The 17,676-nt window shown below is 34.2% G+C and overlaps 2 protein-coding genes across 3 annotated transcripts; both read right to left on the bottom strand.

The window, feature by feature from the left end:
- Positions 1-388: 388 nt before the first annotated feature.
- Positions 389-1,480, bottom strand: LOC18430813 (putative pectinesterase/pectinesterase inhibitor 61). The gene has a single exon (XM_006840954.4). The coding sequence runs from the start codon at positions 1,380-1,382 to the stop codon at positions 843-845; it is 540 nt and encodes a 179-aa protein (XP_006841017.2). The 5' UTR covers positions 1,383-1,480; the 3' UTR covers positions 389-842.
- Positions 1,481-9,509: 8,029 nt separating this feature from the next.
- Positions 9,510-12,883, bottom strand: LOC18430812 (disease resistance protein RPM1). Of its 2 annotated transcripts, none has more exons than XM_088863583.1 (2): positions 12,489-12,883; positions 9,510-12,387 (listed from the first exon to the last, which is right to left on the bottom strand). In XM_088863583.1, the coding sequence occupies exon 2, from the start codon at positions 12,385-12,387 to the stop codon at positions 11,299-11,301; it is 1,089 nt and encodes a 362-aa protein (XP_088719709.1). In that variant the 5' UTR covers positions 12,489-12,883; the 3' UTR covers positions 9,510-11,298. The 2 variants fall into 2 exon arrangements, with proteins under 2 accessions (XP_088719709.1, XP_088719710.1); XM_088863584.1 differs by having other exon boundaries at positions 12,550-12,603.
- Positions 12,884-17,676: the final 4,793 nt, after the last annotated feature.

The following is a 17,676-nucleotide window of genomic DNA, read 5'->3' as shown; positions in this document are numbered from 1 at the left end:
ATATATATATATATATATATATTAAAAAAGTTTTTGTTGGGTTCTACACTTGGACCTAAACCGGGTTCGGTGCAGGTCTGGTCAAGTCGACCCGGACCCGACCCGACCCATTGCCTCCCATAGTATTGCTGTTTGATTTGCCTTGAAAAAGATTGTGGATGAAAATATAAGAATTCATGGTGGGTAGTATCCATTCGGGTCGGAATGTGGGCAAAAAACAACATGTGTTAACAAATAAATCTTTAAGAAAAGAGCTACGCTTAATTGGTTAGCGCTTGACGATTTACAATATTTCGTCCAAAACTCAATTCCTATCGAGAATAGCAGCCCTTTCCCATTGTCTCACCCAAAAAGAAAAACAAATAAATCCCAAAAATAGGAAATCATATAAACAAGCACCTAGATTTATTTATCGGCTCTCCAGCCTTTTAAGCATAATATTTCATCATAGACAAAGGACTTTCCATCATTAAAAACCGTTTTCTTTTATTTTCAGAAAGAAAGAAGTCCCTCTCACTCTCAACTCTTGAATTCTACCTTGTGTTACGGGAAACACATGCCCTCTCTTATGACATACTGCCTAGGAATAAGTAAATACTTAAACCATGACTGTAATTTGCCAAACCCTCTCCACAAGGCACTCGTAAAAATCCCAAACCCCCCACCCCCCTTTAAAAAAAATAAATAAAAAATAACAAAAAAAGAAGAAGGAAAGAGCAGAGATGCAGGGAAACAAACCAGGAAAGAACAAGAGACCTCTAAAGCCCAAGAATTTGAAATGAACTCAACACACAACCATTAACCACAACCTCAACCTCACTAATCTCCGGCATTGCGACGAATCAATGACCTTTCTTCACGGCGGTTGCCAATGCAAGGCAGTTGCTGGCCATCTTGCTGAGGTTTTTCTGGTAATTCACCATGGGCGACCGCACTCCTGGTGTCTCTTTATACCCATCGTCGCACGTGTCGATATCTGTCCCCACGGCGCTGAGGTTGCTCAAGAGGTCAGCATGAGCCCGGGAATGTAAATTCTTCAGTGAAGTGGCCAAGTTAGCCAACGCATCAGAGTAGTTTTCCTTGCACACCTTCAAGTTTCCTTTGCCCATCCCGTACACTCTCCCGGACGTGATCAACCTCTGAGCATATGCCCGAGCCTGTGCAGTCTTGGCCATGAGGGCTTTGACCGAGGCTGCGGTGGCCGATATGGGGTCAACATGTTGGCGCCTTCCCAATGCAGACTGGCAGAGGGTGGGGTAGTCGGTGTGGCGACAGACGGATCCCAGTCCACGGGATGGGCGGGAGGCATCTGTCGCCGGGGCACTTGCGAGGAAGAGGGTGGCGGAGAGCAAGGCTAGGGAGAGAGAGAGGGCAGAAGCCATGGTAGGGTGGGGTGGGGTGGGGTGGGGCTTTTACCCCTTTGTGGCTTCTTCTTCTTCTTCTTTGTTTTATTGAGCTGATCCCCCACACCAATGCGATTGGAAACAGGGGAAGGGGAGAGGTGGGGTTTTGTTTTGAATTAAATTTGGGTTGCCCACCACTCTTTTTGAGACGCATTTCGTTCGGAATGTCCTATTTTTAGGGGTGGGTCTGAGGGTGAGAGTGAGTGTAGGAGTGTGGAAGTTGGGTTTAGAGCCCTTCATTTTTGCTAGGAAGGAAGGCGGTTGGTTATGAAGTTGCCCCCACCAAACACGAAGATCCAGGAAAAATGAAAACTAAAAAAAGAATAACTAGCATGAATTTTATACTCCCACTGGAGCGTATACTGTGCATCTACTCCCTTGCTCACGAGACCTACATGGAGAATTTTACGGTCTGAAATTCTGGGAATCATCTAAGAATCACTAGATGATTATTTTCAAAAGAAAAATTTATATTTTGAGTCTTTTGAACTAGATCTAGCCCTTTAAACATTGGTTTCAATCTTGATACATTATTTTTTTCCAAGTACATAGAGAGTTCAATTTAGGAAATTTTTTTCACTTGGATTGGTCTATGGAGTTGAAGGGGCTATATCCCCCAAAATATAGGGGCCTAGAGTTACTCTTATATTGGGTTTACCAAGGGTGTAAATATACATTATACACTTGCGGGAGTATACATCTTTTGCCAAAAAATAAATTAAATAACTTACCAAAAAAAATGGGGTTGTTTTACGAGCACAATCTCCTTTAACGAGAAAAAAAAATAAATAAATAATAAAAAAATTTGAACCGACCATTTAAAATAAGGGCTGGTTCTAATCCATAAGGCTTTGCAAGGTCAAACTATTGGCAAGGTTCGCAGCAGCAAAAAGCCCTCTTCAACTTTCGTAATGTTTAATAATTTTAAAATTGATTATTTGAATTTTTTTGAGTCTGGATATTTTATTTTTGCAAAAAGGATAAATAAATTAAGAGATCTTATTTTTTTAATATTTAAATATTCAGAAAGAAATAAAAGTTATTTCCTATATTTTAAAATTCAATTTTATATTTAATAAATCATGTACAATATGGGGGCCGATAGCGTCCCACCATAGGACCACATATGGTATGCGTGTGGAGCCCACTTGGGAGCCTCATGAATATTATGCCACTCTTAGTTGGTATATATTTTTCCTATTGTCAATATCTTGTTAACCAAGCTAATTAACAAGATATGTATTATGTAAACTTTTAACATATAAGAAGTTTTGGATATTCAAAATATATCCATTATGGAAACTTTTGATAAATATAAGAAGTTCGAATATTCAAAAAGATATGTATAAATAAAGAGATTTATACAAGAGAGAGGTCAATATCTAATATTTTGTATATCTTTAATATTTGATGGGATAAGGTTTAGGAAGCTAAAGGATACAGTTTTAGTACTTTCTTTTGAATCATTATTTATTTAAAGTAAGTGTTATTGTAATTGGACCTTTGTAAGTGTTTTAATCGATGAGAAAAAGAAAAATTAAAAACTATATATACCGTACTAGGTCACGTTTTCCAATTTTCATTAGTATCAAAGCTAGATCTATTTGCTGCCCCATTTCTTTTATTTTACTGTTTTAGTGAGTTTTAGAATAAGATATTAGAAAGTCAACTGCTTTTGTGGTCAAGTGATACACTTTCGAAAGAATTATTGGTACGTTCAAATACCAAGAGGTATTATAACTAAGGATTTTTGTGCTGTTTTGGAGCACTAATATGAATCAGAGGATGAGCTATTTCTCTGATGCATACCCTTGCGATATTTTGTACTTTTTATAATAGAATCTTCGTGCAAATTTTTAATGGGATATCATAAGGGAATTGAGAATTATCAATTCATCATTGAAGGGTGCCATTAGTTCACAGTTGGGGACAATGGGGATGAACCCTATCTCCAGCGATGGTGAGGTAACTATTTATCTGCACTGTCATTGAGAACAGACACGATAACTACATGGACTATATAACAATGATCATTTAGTATAGTGGGCTTTCCTAATGAATAAAAGCCTCACCTAATAACTCATCGAAAATTGTAATTCAAGCGTTGGAAAGCCTTTACATCGAGCATCTCAACTTGAACAATATGGTTGCATAAAAAAAACTATAAAGAAAGTGTGTATTTTAGCAAATTATCTAGACCGCCTATTTCTCCTTAAAAATAAGTGTTCAAAGATCCATAAGATCTGTACATTTTTTTAGTTTTCAAATTTTATTGCCGGTGTTGGAAATTGATTTGAGAACTACCATGAAAAATTTCCTTTGCCGAAAGCACCTTCCAGACAAGGATTTGAGGTGAGTCTTTATTTGGTTTTCATAAAGCCTAGGCACTATAGAAACTTCGTCCTAGAATAAATCCCTCACAAATTAATCTCATAAGGGAATGTATACTATGATAGAATTTGGCTTTCAAACAGTTTGCTAGCAGCTTCTCAACCATTCATTATTGACATCAGATGGTTGAGGAGATACTGGCATAGTGTTCAAAACTTAGATGATATCGGTGGATACTATTCCATTCTATGATATGGTTACAAATAAAGCAGGCAGAATATGTAGACTACATGGATTGATGGATACCAGAGTTTCCTCCTCGAGAAAAATGACACAATGGTATTAGCAAAGGGAGAAAATTGAAAAGGAAAAGGTGAGAGCTCTCAACAATAATGGCAAGAAGCCAAAATACTATTAGGACTTTTCAAAAAATCCGTGGATTTCTCGGCCCATGAGGTTTGGGGATTTTTTTTTTTGGGAAAAGAATATTTAAAAGGAAAGATATCTTCATACCATCCATTTTTAGGTTTCATTTCACAATAGACTAAGCTTTTAAAAGATATCTTGGGGCATAAAAATTGTAGATTTTATTTCTTCTAAACCCCTTAGCTAATTTAAACTTGTTTGTTTAGGACAAACAAACCTAAAATAGCATAGATTTTCTAAAAGTCAACCTCCCAAACTTCTAGAGAGAGAAAAGGGATTCATGAAGGTGAGCGGTTACCGGGAGGAGAGAAAGAGGTGTTTGGAGAAACATGAGAAGAGAAAGAGAGTGAGAGACGCATGAAGAGAGAGAAAAAGAGAGAAGTTTGGGGTATATAAGTGAAGAGAGAAAAAGAATTGGGTTTAGAAAGAACTTGCCTTTTTCACATTTGTTTATATTAAAAAATAGGTTTAAAGCGACCAGGGGGTCGGAAGATATCTTTTGAAACATTGGGTTTATCAAGAAATAAAACTTAAAAATAGAAGATATAGAGATATTTTCTCTATTTAAAAAGGTGTTTTTGTGAAGCGGAAAAAATATAACAATTAAGTAACAAATAAGAAAAGTCTTTCTCATTTTTTAAAAAGATATGAGAGGGGTGAACCAAAAAAATTATAAGGAGGGGTTAAAATCATTTATTTCTCTCTCGTGGTTTTTTTATATGCAAAAAATTACAAAGGGTTTCTTATAAAATCACAAAAGGTTTGGAGCTTTTTAAATGATTTAAATTGAAGTTCTCCAATGAAACTTGGAAAGAATATATTCTTTTAAGGAGAGGATGATGAAATAGTTCCATAGAGGTGACCCCTATTTTTCCTTATTATTTCTTGTTCATAATCCTCAAATTATAATCAGTTAATTTGGGAAGAACTATTGCAATTATTTTTCTACATACTGGATTTCATCTGTGGTGCCATGTGGTTTTTCCCTTCTTTGAAGGTTTTTCTACGTAAATCTTGGTATTTGGTTTGTTTTTTATTTTCTGCAAATTTTTATATTTTTATTTCTTGGAGGTTTGGTATTTTTTTTTATTTACATATAGACGGGAAGGCACTGCTTCCCAACAAGTGGTATCAGAGTCTTGGTTATGGACTTCATTTTTTTTTTTTGACCAACCTATCGGGTTTAAAGCTTCCGTGCACAGCAAATATGTTTCACCACATGTCGAATGAAACTTCAACACATTCTTTATGAAAAAAATTGGAAGGGTTGTATGAACGAAAGACAGCCAGCAACAAAGATTTCTTGATCCAAAAGCTAGATAATTTGAGGTTCAAATAAGATGCATCAATTACAGATTATTTAAATGAGATGAAAATCATAGTAAATTGACTCTTTTCTATAAAGATGGTGTTGGATGATGAGTCAGTCCTTATTGCTCCTGAGCTCGTTACCTTAAATCTAGGAGATATTGGTGGCGTCTCTTAGTGACTCTGCACCAGATGGAATAGTAATAATGAATCAAGTTACAAGTAATTTATTCAATGAGAACAAGATTCATCTCAATCACATGCTCTTATAACAAAAACTAAGGGAGAAGTACAAACATGAACCTTCGCAATCGTGAAAGATCAAGAGGTCGGTACAAATCGAAAGGCAATAAATTGCTACCATTGTGGCAAGTCAGAACATATGAAACGAGAATAATAGAAGTTTGAGAAAAAAAAACATAAGGAAAAAGTAAAAAAAAGATAAAATAAAAAAACAATGAGACTACTGTAGTTACCACTGAGAGTGATATTATTGCTTTTTTAGCTTGTGAAAAGGCTTGTCTATGTGTTGCATGTCCATATACAAACTGGGTTATTGATATTGGTGTTTCCTACTATGCTACCCCACGAAAAGACCATTTTTACATCTTACAAGTCATGAGACTTTCGCATCATAAGGATGGGAAATAATGGCTCTTCAAAAATTGTGGGAATATGCAATATTTGTGGAGACCAATGTTGACTGCAAATTGGTTCTCAAAGAGATGGGACATGTTCTAGACCTAAGACTTAATTTCATTTTCGTAGGCAAATTCGATGAAGAAGACTATATATATTACTTTAGCAGTGAGCATTAAATGCTTACTAAAGGATCGTGGCAAGAGGAAAGAATTGTTGCACCTTGTTACATGACACGGGTACAATTATATATGGAAGGCATGTACACCATTCAGAAAAATTTATCAGGTCCCTTTTTTTCCATTGAGAAAAAATCATCAGGTACTTTTCCATACTATCTTCCTTTTTTTCTACAACAATTTAACTGCTGTATTTTTAAAATATCAGAAAAAAAAAAGTGATTTTTTAAAAAAGCATTAAAATCACTTTATTTTGACATTTTGGAAAAAAATTACTTTCCATAAAAACTTTCCTATACTAATTGCATTTAAATTCAAATATTTGGAACTTTGTATAGGATTCTCAATATTGGAAAAAAAAAAAAAAGAGGTGATTTTTTCATAAAAGCGTTAACATCACTTTATTTTGACATTTTGACAAAAAATAAAAATTTCCACTAAAACTTTCCTATATGTATTGCATTTAAATTCAAACATTTGGAAGTTTGTATAGGTTTCTCACTTCTATTTTGACTTTTTGAAAAAAAAACATTTCACAAAACTTTCGTATTTTTTACTTCCAAAATCGAATTTTTTTGAACTTACTATCCTTGTCCTTTTTATTTTTTTACTTTTTAAGGGAAAAAACGGTTTAAAAACCTTTCCTACTTTTTTGTGTATCCAAAAATTGAATTTTTTGGAGCTTTCTATCTTATTCCATTTATTTTTACTTTTTTATGAAAAAAACTTTTCGAAAAGCTTTCTTGCTTTTTGACATCCAAATTCAAAGTTTTTGGAATTGTCTATCTTTATCCCATTGGTACTTTTAGAAAACGATTAACGTGATAATTTACTAAATCTTTTTAAGATTAATATATGATAAACATTAAACTTATTAAGTAGAATTGAATCAATGTTCAATAGTTTGGATTATTAGTAAATTTTGGTAAAAAAATACTACAACTAACCAAAAAAGGCATTTTTGATGCTTCAAGGTAAGTGTTCTAACTTCCAAGAAAATCATGTTTTTCAAAAAAAATTAATCCAAAACATAGTCTCCAAGAAAAACACATTCCCTTAAAAAAAATAAATAAATAAATAAATAAATATATATATATATATATATATAAAATGAGACCATTCACCTTTATACACTGTGGTCACAATAATCTCGACCATTGGATGTGAAGTTGGGTGGTTGCAATTATTCCATTGACCAATCTCAAACTTTTAAAAAAAAATTATCAAACTTTGTGACACATCCAAGTTTTCAAATTTCACGTCAAATGATTGTAAGAAATTGTGACCGCCTTGTATCAAATGTAAATAATCTCATTGTATACAATCCCAAAAAAATATTACTTAGAAAACACCAACACAATGGAAGAGCATGCCATAAACAAAGAATACCATTACATTGTAAATATATCCTCCCGGCTCTTAACCTTTCTATTAGTTATGTTGACACTAACATTTTTAGTATTGCATTTCTTGTATTTCAATTTGGATCTAGTAACTCTAGATTATGGGATGAGATATTTGAATTAATTAATTTAATTTACTTCTATAAAATTTTCATGGATGCATTAGTTATTGATGGCTAATGCATATTATTATTATTTTTTTAAAAATGAAATTTTATATTTGCAATTTTTTCAATCCGGTTTCTTGATCCAATCTGCTATATTCATAATATTATTTACAATATTTTTGCCAATTTGTATTTTTTCCTGAATTTTTGCATCCGACTTTTTGGACCAAAACTGATTTACTTCTGATATTGTGGTGAGTGCATATATTGTTATTCCCCGATTCGCTAATTGTGGATCTAACTATTTGGATAATATTTTGAAAAAAAATACAGGAAAAAATAAAAACAACGACAAAATTTTTTCCATCAACTTTGTTTAGCCAGTCGAACTAAAATTGGAAAAAAGCTGACTAGCCAAAATTCAATCATTCACCGACTTTGATCAATGACTATGGATATCCAAGGTAGTGTACCTCCACAGAGAACCCCTGGCCAAACCACCGAGTCCATGCATAAGCTTTTTTTCTTTTTGGGTAATTGAGTGGAGAAGACGTGCCCTTACTGATTTTATCAAATAGCTTAGGAGTTAGTTTTTTAAAGGTATTAGTGAGATGTTATAAGTGACAATGGAAACCACAATGCGGTGATTAGGTGGGGGGGTGCTACCACCACGACCCAATCCATTCATAAGCTGCAGTTAATGAGACAGCGAACACTTTAATCACGCGTTCTAGTAACATATCTTATCTGAAAGCATTGACTAAGAAGAATATTAAGAAATATGCATGCAAAGAAACTCTACTTTTCCTTCTGCTGACGATTTATGTGCAAGCAAACTTACAATATCACAATGGAAATATGACTCTGTGTCTATGTCTAGAAAGTACTATTGGGTACATTTAATTTTAAAGGTTCTTCTACTGATCAACAGAGCTTTTTTCTAACTAATTGAGGTCGAGCACATGATTTCTCGTCTGTCATTTTGCTCTACTAAGGGATATCCTCAGTAAGACTATAAGTCCCTGTATATTTTTTTATTACATCCAAATACGTCCTACTGTTACTTATTATTATCAACTGTTTAAAGCATGCAAGGACATCATGCAAAGCAATACAAAAATCCTTCCAAGGAATCGAGAGCGCCTGCTCCCAGATCCCCCACAAACAGTCTCTTACAGGACCCACTTAGGGACATACGGAAAGAGAGCTGCGTGGACATAGAATACATCCCCCTTAGGAACAGAGCTGGGTGGACATAGAATAGATGTTAGTGTTAACATGCACAATTCGATACAAAATAAAACAATACAATATGGAAATTCCATTTACGACCTAATGATTATTATATTGATGCATAAGATCAACCTAAAATATGTTCATCTCAAGACTGCAAATAACATTCATGAGCTTATAAACCAGACAGAGATGCTTTAAAACTGCTCTATTTGTTATATTTGTTACTGTGAAAGAGAAACATACTTACCTAGATTTTCTCCTCAATATCAAATAACAATATCCACACACATATTATGAGTGCATATCTGTTGAGAATTTCGATCGGCGCCACAACAAGTTAATCCACAGCAAACACTACCCCTGTTGTGTAAAGAACAAGAGGCATCAGCAAACCATTTCAAGTAACAAGAGAAAACTTTTCTATAGAGAGAGAGAGCAAACCAGTAATGTATGCTAAGAAAAATAAAGAAACAAACATGGGGGAAGTCTCTTTATTATCTTATCATAGGGACCCACAACAAACAATGAAAGAACAAGGGATTTTTCTTATTGTTTTTTCTTTTCCCCAACACATAAAAGGCTAAAACCACCTCCCATCTACAACATTTATAATGAAAATCCCCATTCTCCAAAATAAAGAACAACGAAAAAAAGTAGCAAATGAAGAGAGTTTAATGGGCAAAACACATGGGAAACAATCAAGAGAAAGATGGGAGTAAATCTAGGAAACATGAATATTATGCTGCACATGAATAACCTCCCTAAAGGCATTCAGTTTTCATTATAGCGCTAATCATATTGAACAACAGGGATATGCTGCACTTTGTAACGGTCTTCATGCCTCAGCCCATCCATAAACTCATCTGACATGCAACGAACTCGCAAGGTCTGAAGGGAACACAGGTTCTGGAAGCCTTCCGGCAATGCGCTCAGATTTTTGCAGTCTTCCCTCAAGCAGGGCATAGCGCCCTTCTTCACTTCTCTCCACTCTCTCAATTCATATAATCGAGTCAAATGGAGAAATTGAAGCTTAGGATACCCCGATGCACCATTCTCCTATTTGCTCACCCGAGTATGCTCTGGTGTTTATATCCAGATGCGTAAGTTCGGGCAATTTTTGAAAGGTACGAAATGGATCCCTCCTCAGAAAGGAATTGCCCAATTCTACCACGGTGAGGGATGAGAGGGAAGAATTAAACCAACTTGGTAGCCCCTCCAATCTCCCCCACAGACGCAGTTTATGAAGAGTTATCATTTGGGAAGGCGATAATAATTCCCTCATCGGTAAAGTACCCTCAGAGGTGGTTATGCTGAGGGAATGCAGAAATTTCATTTTTTGGATAGAGGAGCACAATGCCTCCCCATCTTTGTCACTCATTAACTCAATCTTTAGCAAACGAAGCTGCATCAAGTGGGTTAGGTATTTAACAAAGTTTGAATCAACAGCAACATATTTCAAAGTTGGAGTTTAGTCAAGCCTCCAATCCTTTCTGGAGCATTTAAACCTGTCACCCCAGAAGAATTCCAGTAAGATAATTTCAAACACTTCAAACTAACCAGATTTGAGATCCCACTCGGCAAACTTCCTTTCATGCTATTCAAGTGTAGGGTTTGTAGACATGTTAAGTTCGCGATAGATTCTGGGACCTCTACGACATCATCCCAGGATGAACCCTCTATTGTAAAGTATCTGACAAGAACGAGGTGCCCAACTTCTGGCATGCGCTTAAGCCTCATGCCGTGAAGGTCCAAGACCCTCAAAAATCTTGAGCTACACAAAAAGCCAGGCATAGCTAAGAGTAAGGTACCCACCCTGTTTCTAGTTCTATATGTATGAAGCACTCAAGGAGGGTTTTGAGACAACGCATGAATCTTGAGCTACACAAAAATCCAGGCATAACTGAATCGGTTCCCGATTCTGTTTCTGTTTCTGCTTCTCTATCCATGCCGAACGTGAAGAATGTCCGGAGACAAGACATTTCTCTATGTCTATGGATCAATGTAGAATTGCGGTTCATGGAGACACGCCGACTCCTCGGGTTAGGTTCTTCATTTTGGTCATAATAAAATACTCCAAACTTCTTTTTGTGTGATAAATCAATGCCAAGTGCACGAACTACAATGTGCACTCGACATGCTCACTCCTACCAATTCCCCCCCCTCCCCCCACAAGAATCAAATTCCTATCAAGCAAGTCTTTAAAGTATTCCTCAGCTACCTCCTCATCTAACATTCCTTGTCTTCCTCCTATAAAAATCTCACCTATCTATTGCCTAACCAATTTCGAACGGAAAATCAAATAGTCCTTTGGGTATAAGCAACAATGCAAGAAACAATGTTTTAGGAAAGCCGGCAAATCCTCATAAGATAGTAACAAAACACCCCTAACCACTTCGCCCCCCACCAAATAAAATTGGGATCGATTGCTCAATTCCCACTCTAGAGAATAGCGAACTGTTGCCCACTCATATGGTTTCTTCTTAGACATCATTCTCCCAATATCCACAATTGCCAGTGGTAGACCACCACATTTCTTAACTATGAGACACGCTGCATCCACTAGTTCTGGTGGACATGCTTCCTTCCCAAATACATTCTTGCAAAAGAGGGACCATGCATCCTTTTCCGAAAGGAATTCAAGGGTATACACTTCAGTCTTGATGTGTTTTGGTGAAGGTAAAGCCCCTTCATTACGAGCTGTAATGATGAACCGACTCGCATTTCCAGCATCGGGATATGAAGTGCACACTTCTGCCCACACCCATTCGCTCCATACATCATCCAACACCACAAGAAAAGTCTTACCTTCCAAGTACCCATGCAGCTCTCGTCGCAGAGCTCGCACATCCATTACACGCTCTAGTACATGAGCACCCTGAAATTCTACTAGTATGGAGCTTAAAATCCGCTCTGGTGTGAATGACTGTGACACTATAACCCAAGCACGGCAACGAAAATGTTCCTTAACACTACGCCTACTATAAATTGTATGTGCAAGGGTAAGTTTCCCCAAGCCGCCCATGCCAACGATCGAAATTAACATCAGTTGTGGCTCACCTTCCAGCAACAACCCTTCTACTCTTTTCACTTTGCACTCAATTCCAATGACATATGCTCCCTCAACCAAAGAGGAAAGTGATCGTGAATATACAGCAGTTGCCGTGGCATTTGAGGAGCTTGCTTCTTCTTTCCATTGAAGCATGAACTGGTCCCTCTTCTCTATAATACCACTGCCGCTTGCTTTGATATTGTGCATGTTTGTTGCAAATTGGTGGCGAATATACACTTCCTTGACAGCGCGGCCTGGAGATAAAAGGTAGCCCATGGATCCACTCGTTTGATTCATACTCCCCATCTGAACAATGAATTCATCAAGAATATCTTCAGTATCATAGGTCCACTCTCTCACTTGCTCAATGAAAGCATCCACTATTTGATATCTCTCTCTTAATTTACCTTCAAAATTGAGGAAATTGTTCGTTCATTTCAAGCTCGGTTTTGATCCATCGAACATGACCTCCAAAATTGAGGAAATTGTTCGTCATTTCGAGCTCGGTTTTGATCCATCGAACATCATCATGTGGACAACTGAGAGTAGTGGACCTTCCTTTTGAAGTAGCTCACCCATTTTTCCTAACAGGGACTTTACCACAGCCTCAGCCATCCTTCTCTACCTCCAACAAAGAGTTAGCTTGAAATCATCTAATGGCCTCCTGTGAATTCTGGTATTTCAAAGATGTCATGAAGAGTTCATGGCCACATACTGTCAAAAGAAAAGATAACTTCATGGCCACTTGCAAGAGCTGGGAACTTTACCATGAATTATTTTGGCTTTACAGCTGTGACTCCTTGAATCTCTTCTACTTTTGTCCAACTTTTAAATTGATGATAGTACCCATCAAATAACGACTTCTATACAGTTTGGAAAAAGAGCAAACAGTTCCCATGAATTATTTTATCTTTCCACCTGTGATTCTTTGTTTTTTCTCCTCCCTTTTGGCAAACTTTCAAATTGGTTGTGTCCCACATCTAAAATAATGCAATGTACCTTTCAACAAAGATTCAAAATGTGCCACTTTAGTCAGAAGACCAGCAAGGCCCGTGCTTTATTGTCCTCATCTCATGGAAAAATGTTTGGTGAATAGGCTAACTCATATTATTTTTGTGTGGTCTCAATAAATATATTTCAAAGATGTATTTTCAATTTAAAATTTTAGAGTTCATTAATCTCAACCATGATAATGATCTAAATTTGGAAATTTCTTTTTTTAAAAAATATAAATTTTACTTTTTAAATTCATTTCTTCACCTTCCATTTTAAGGATGCAACATTTTTTGACATCCACCCTAGAGATGAAGGTTAGATAGACAAGGGACGACACGGTAATAACTGAGTCGGCTGACTCACCAAATCCGTATCCTTGTCTCATTCCCTGCTGTATCACGCATATCATGACATATATCTCGTTCTTGTTTTCTTTTCTATTTTTTCTCTCCTGATTTAACTTCCGTATAATGGAGGCATGTATATCTTCTTCAAAGGAGAAACTAAAGGGCAAGTTTTGTATGCTTTTTCTACGGCATAAAATTTATATACTTCCCTATATCCAACAGTCAATTCTGAACGGAAGGTTAAGCTTGTCTCGATTACAATATCACGTCTTTACACTATTTTATTTTTAATTTTTTTTTATAAACTATTTTGATACCAAATTTTGGATGTTCAATCCTCTATTAAACTTGCACTAGCAAAAAATATTGAAAAAATATTTTCAATAAAATAAAATAATCGAAATACCTTTAAAATTTCAAGAGGTATTTTGGTCATTATATTTTGTCAAAAAATTATTCTTAATATCTTTTTTATAGGTGCTCCCAAATGAGAAGATAGTACATATGAAATTTCATATTCATACAATTTGTATAAAAATAAAATACTTTGAGACATCAGATCTAAGATCAAACGGTGAGTGGCTCTCTTGATCATAATTAGACGGATGGATGGTAAGGGAAGCATAGATCTTTTATGTTGTAGCGGAAGTATATAAACCTTTCCCCAAACTAAATGGATGCAATTTGTATAAAGCTGTGATCCTAAACAATTAAAGTAAGTTGCATCCTTAAATAGTGTCGAAATATATTATTTCAGTATTATAAATCTTTTTTATGGCCTAAAAATTCATTTTCATCTCTAATTCTAAATTTAAAAATTAAAAAATAATATAGATCGAACACATTTATGAACACTTGAAAATCATAAATATTGCTGACCTAAATAATGCATAACAAGATGTACTATTTTCAATAGTTAAAATTTATTTTTTCTTGTATCTATATAAATTGAGGTCGAGATGAAGAATCTTTCAGCATCAAAGCAACCTCTTACGGTGAATTTTGGTGGTTCGTTTTAATTTGAAGGTTTACCACTTCACTTTATATAAGCTTTGTCTTTCTTTGAATTTCCCTACCTTCCGGCAACTTTTAAATTTGTTATGGCCCACAATAAAGTAATGCAATGTAAATTGATTGGGTGATTTTTTGTCGGACTTTTGACTTGGTTTTGCCCATATCATAATAAAGTAATGTATCTTGAACATTATAATAAGGGTGCGGCTTCTATAAAGAAGAGGCTCTAAACAATTAAAGTAAAGCCACCTTTAAATAGTATCGAGAAATATGGTTTTAATACTGGAAATTTAATGGGTATTTTTGTAAAGCCACCTTTAAATAGTATTGAGAAATATGGTTTCAATACTGGAAATTTATTGGGTATTTTTGTAAATTTTAAAAAATACATGTATCTTAAAGTCTGCACAGCTCAACACGTGACTCTCCTCACTTTGCACGTCTTATACTCAATAACTACAAAGAGGTATTTATTCACTGCAATTTCTTTCTACCGCTTTGAAGTGGGATAATGTGAAGGTATTAACTTGAAAAATTAATATATTTTTTTTTTTTTTGCGCTTTTAATATTATTAAGTATCATGTGGCTTATTGGTTGTAATTATCTTTTTGTATGTGGAGGGCGTGGGTTCCATTCTCCTTCGGACGAAAAGGGGGTTCTTTGATCAACTATTTTTCTTGTCAATTTTATTTTTTTTCTTGTCAATTTTATTTTTTTGAGGTCAAATTTTTTTCTTATAAAAAAAATGAAAGGTTTTTTTTTATCAATTTCGCTTTTTATCAAATTTTTTTATCATCGAAAAAATGAAAGGTTTTTTTATCAATTTCGCATTTTGTCAAATTTTTTTCTTATCAATAAAATAAAAATTTTCTTATAAAAAAAAATGAAAGGTTCTTATCAATTATTTTTCTTGTCAAATTTATTTTTTTTGTCAAAAAAATAAAAAAATTTTGTCAAAAAAAAAAAAGTAATAGAAAGTTATTGTCAAAAAAAAAAAGTTCTTATAAAAAATTAATAATACAACAAGTATTTTTGTCATAAGAAAAAAATGAAAGGGCTTTTTATCAATTTCGCTTTTTGTCAAATTTTTTTCTTATCAAAAAAATGAAAGGTTTTTTTTATCAATTTTGCTTTTTGTCAAATTTTTTTCTTATCAATAAAATAAAAAATTTCTTATAAAAAAATATGAAAGGTTCTTATCAATTATTTTTCTTGTCAAATTTCTTTTTTTTGTCAAAAAAAATAAAGGTTTTTGTCAAAAAAATAAAAATTATTAAAAAGTTATTGTCAAAAAAAAATGTTCTTATAAAAAAAAATAATACAACAAGTATTTTTTGTCAAAAAAATGGTTCTTGCTAAAAACAAAAAAAAAATGTAATACGACAAACATTTCTTGTAAAAAAATAAAAGGTTTTTTTCAAAAAAACTAAAATGCTCTTATAAAAAAATCATTGTTTATTGTGGTCCATGTATGATTATATATTTCATCCATGATAGTTCTATGATTTTTATTTTATGTGATGTAATTTAATTGTTAAAATAAGTTCATACAGAGAAAAAATATCTCAATATTCATATATTGATGAAAAAATGAAAATTAAACCCCGATTTCTTATTGGATTTCAAAAAAACAACATTTATAATAAATTTTAATAATTTTTTTATATTTTTTTTACACCTTAATCCAACCGATTCGGCCGATTCTCAATCCGGATTGCCGATCGACCGATCCGAATGGGTTTATGGGTTACCCGATCCGGGCCAACAATCTATTTTTTAAACCATTGGTGCAAAGAATCTCCACTTTTCTAATGGTTCAAGGGCTAGTTCGTAGGGGTCGCAACGAATCAGACACGAGTCGGGTCTGGCTGGACCTAAACCCATAAGTGAATAGTATTTAGGTCTAGGTGTTGGACCTGGAGGGGTCCAAAAGTTGGACCCATACCCGACCTGTTGGGTACCAAGTCTATCTCATCGGGTCCTGGGTTTGGTCGGGTCCATTGCCACCCGCATTATGAGCTTTTTTTTTTCGAGAAATTATCATAAATATACCTTAATTTTTTACATATTAGGGGGGGAAAAAAAAATCTCAGCTTTCATAAACCTCGTCCACACCCTTTTTTTTCAGTTTTGGCATTTAAAATACGTCGAGTTATCACAACATTCAAAATACCGTATAAAATGGGGTAGTCATTACGGTACTTAGGGCTTCACAATAATACAACTACTATGGAAACTATTTTAGTAAAAAAAGCCAAAAAAATGTGGATGAGATTTATGAAAGTTGAGGGGTTTCATTTTTAATTAAGCAAAAATAAAGGTATATTTATGATAATTTCCCTTTTTTTTTACCATCATATATCCATATTATTGGCAACAAGGTCAAAATCACTCATAATTAGATTTCAAGCAGTCTAATTTGTCGTGTAATAACTAAAGATGACCACAAATTATTATTGTATATAATCCTTAATACACCCAAATGAATAGGGCTTGAAGTATTTTATCTCCAACATTTTACGGGTACAAATCAGGTCCAATCGGATCCAAACCCAGATAGTGTTCGAGTCCAGGTTTTGGACTCAGACCCGACCCTTCGGGTCCAAATGTTGGACTCATACCCGGACCCGTGTTGGGTCCAGGTCCATTGCCACCCCTACCAGTTAGCATATCTATGCTTAAAATACGATTTTTGAAAAAAAATATACGATTTTTTAAAATCACTTAAGAATTCTAGTATTTTAAAAAAAAATTTAAAAAATCGTGTTTTGTTAATAGAATTTATATAAATTCGTATTTTATCTTTTTTCAGAAAGCCTTTCGAATTTTTTTTTTTTCCTATAACTTTATCTCGTCATTGATTTAATATCTTTAAATTTTGGCTTGATAAGCGCATTAAAAGTGGGAGTAAATTAAGAATATTGATTTAACAAAAATTTCCATAAACCATTTTACCAATATTTTCCTTTTAAAAAAAAGTGCAATATATTCACCAAATAATAATCCATCAAAACAACTATATCTCAAAATAAAATAATATTTATAGTTAAATGAAGAGTAACACAATGATTTTTTTTTTTTTTTTTCCGAATACATAGAGTGTCATTATAAAGATCAAGAGAGATATTTGGTGAACTAAAGGTCTACGCAACTAGGAATTCAGGATGAGCTTCGAGTATTTGAATTTGCTTAAATATTTTGTCAAAATGCTTTCTTTATGTATAAAACAGAAGTTTG

This window comes from Amborella trichopoda, chromosome 3 (genome assembly GCF_054954075.1).
Source record: "Amborella trichopoda isolate Santa Cruz 75 chromosome 3, AtrichopodaSantaCruz75HAP2 v2.0, whole genome shotgun sequence".
NCBI lineage: Eukaryota > Viridiplantae > Streptophyta > Magnoliopsida > Amborellales > Amborellaceae > Amborella > Amborella trichopoda.
Note: the sequence above shows the minus strand (reverse complement) of the source record. Positions and strands in the feature narration are given on the sequence as shown.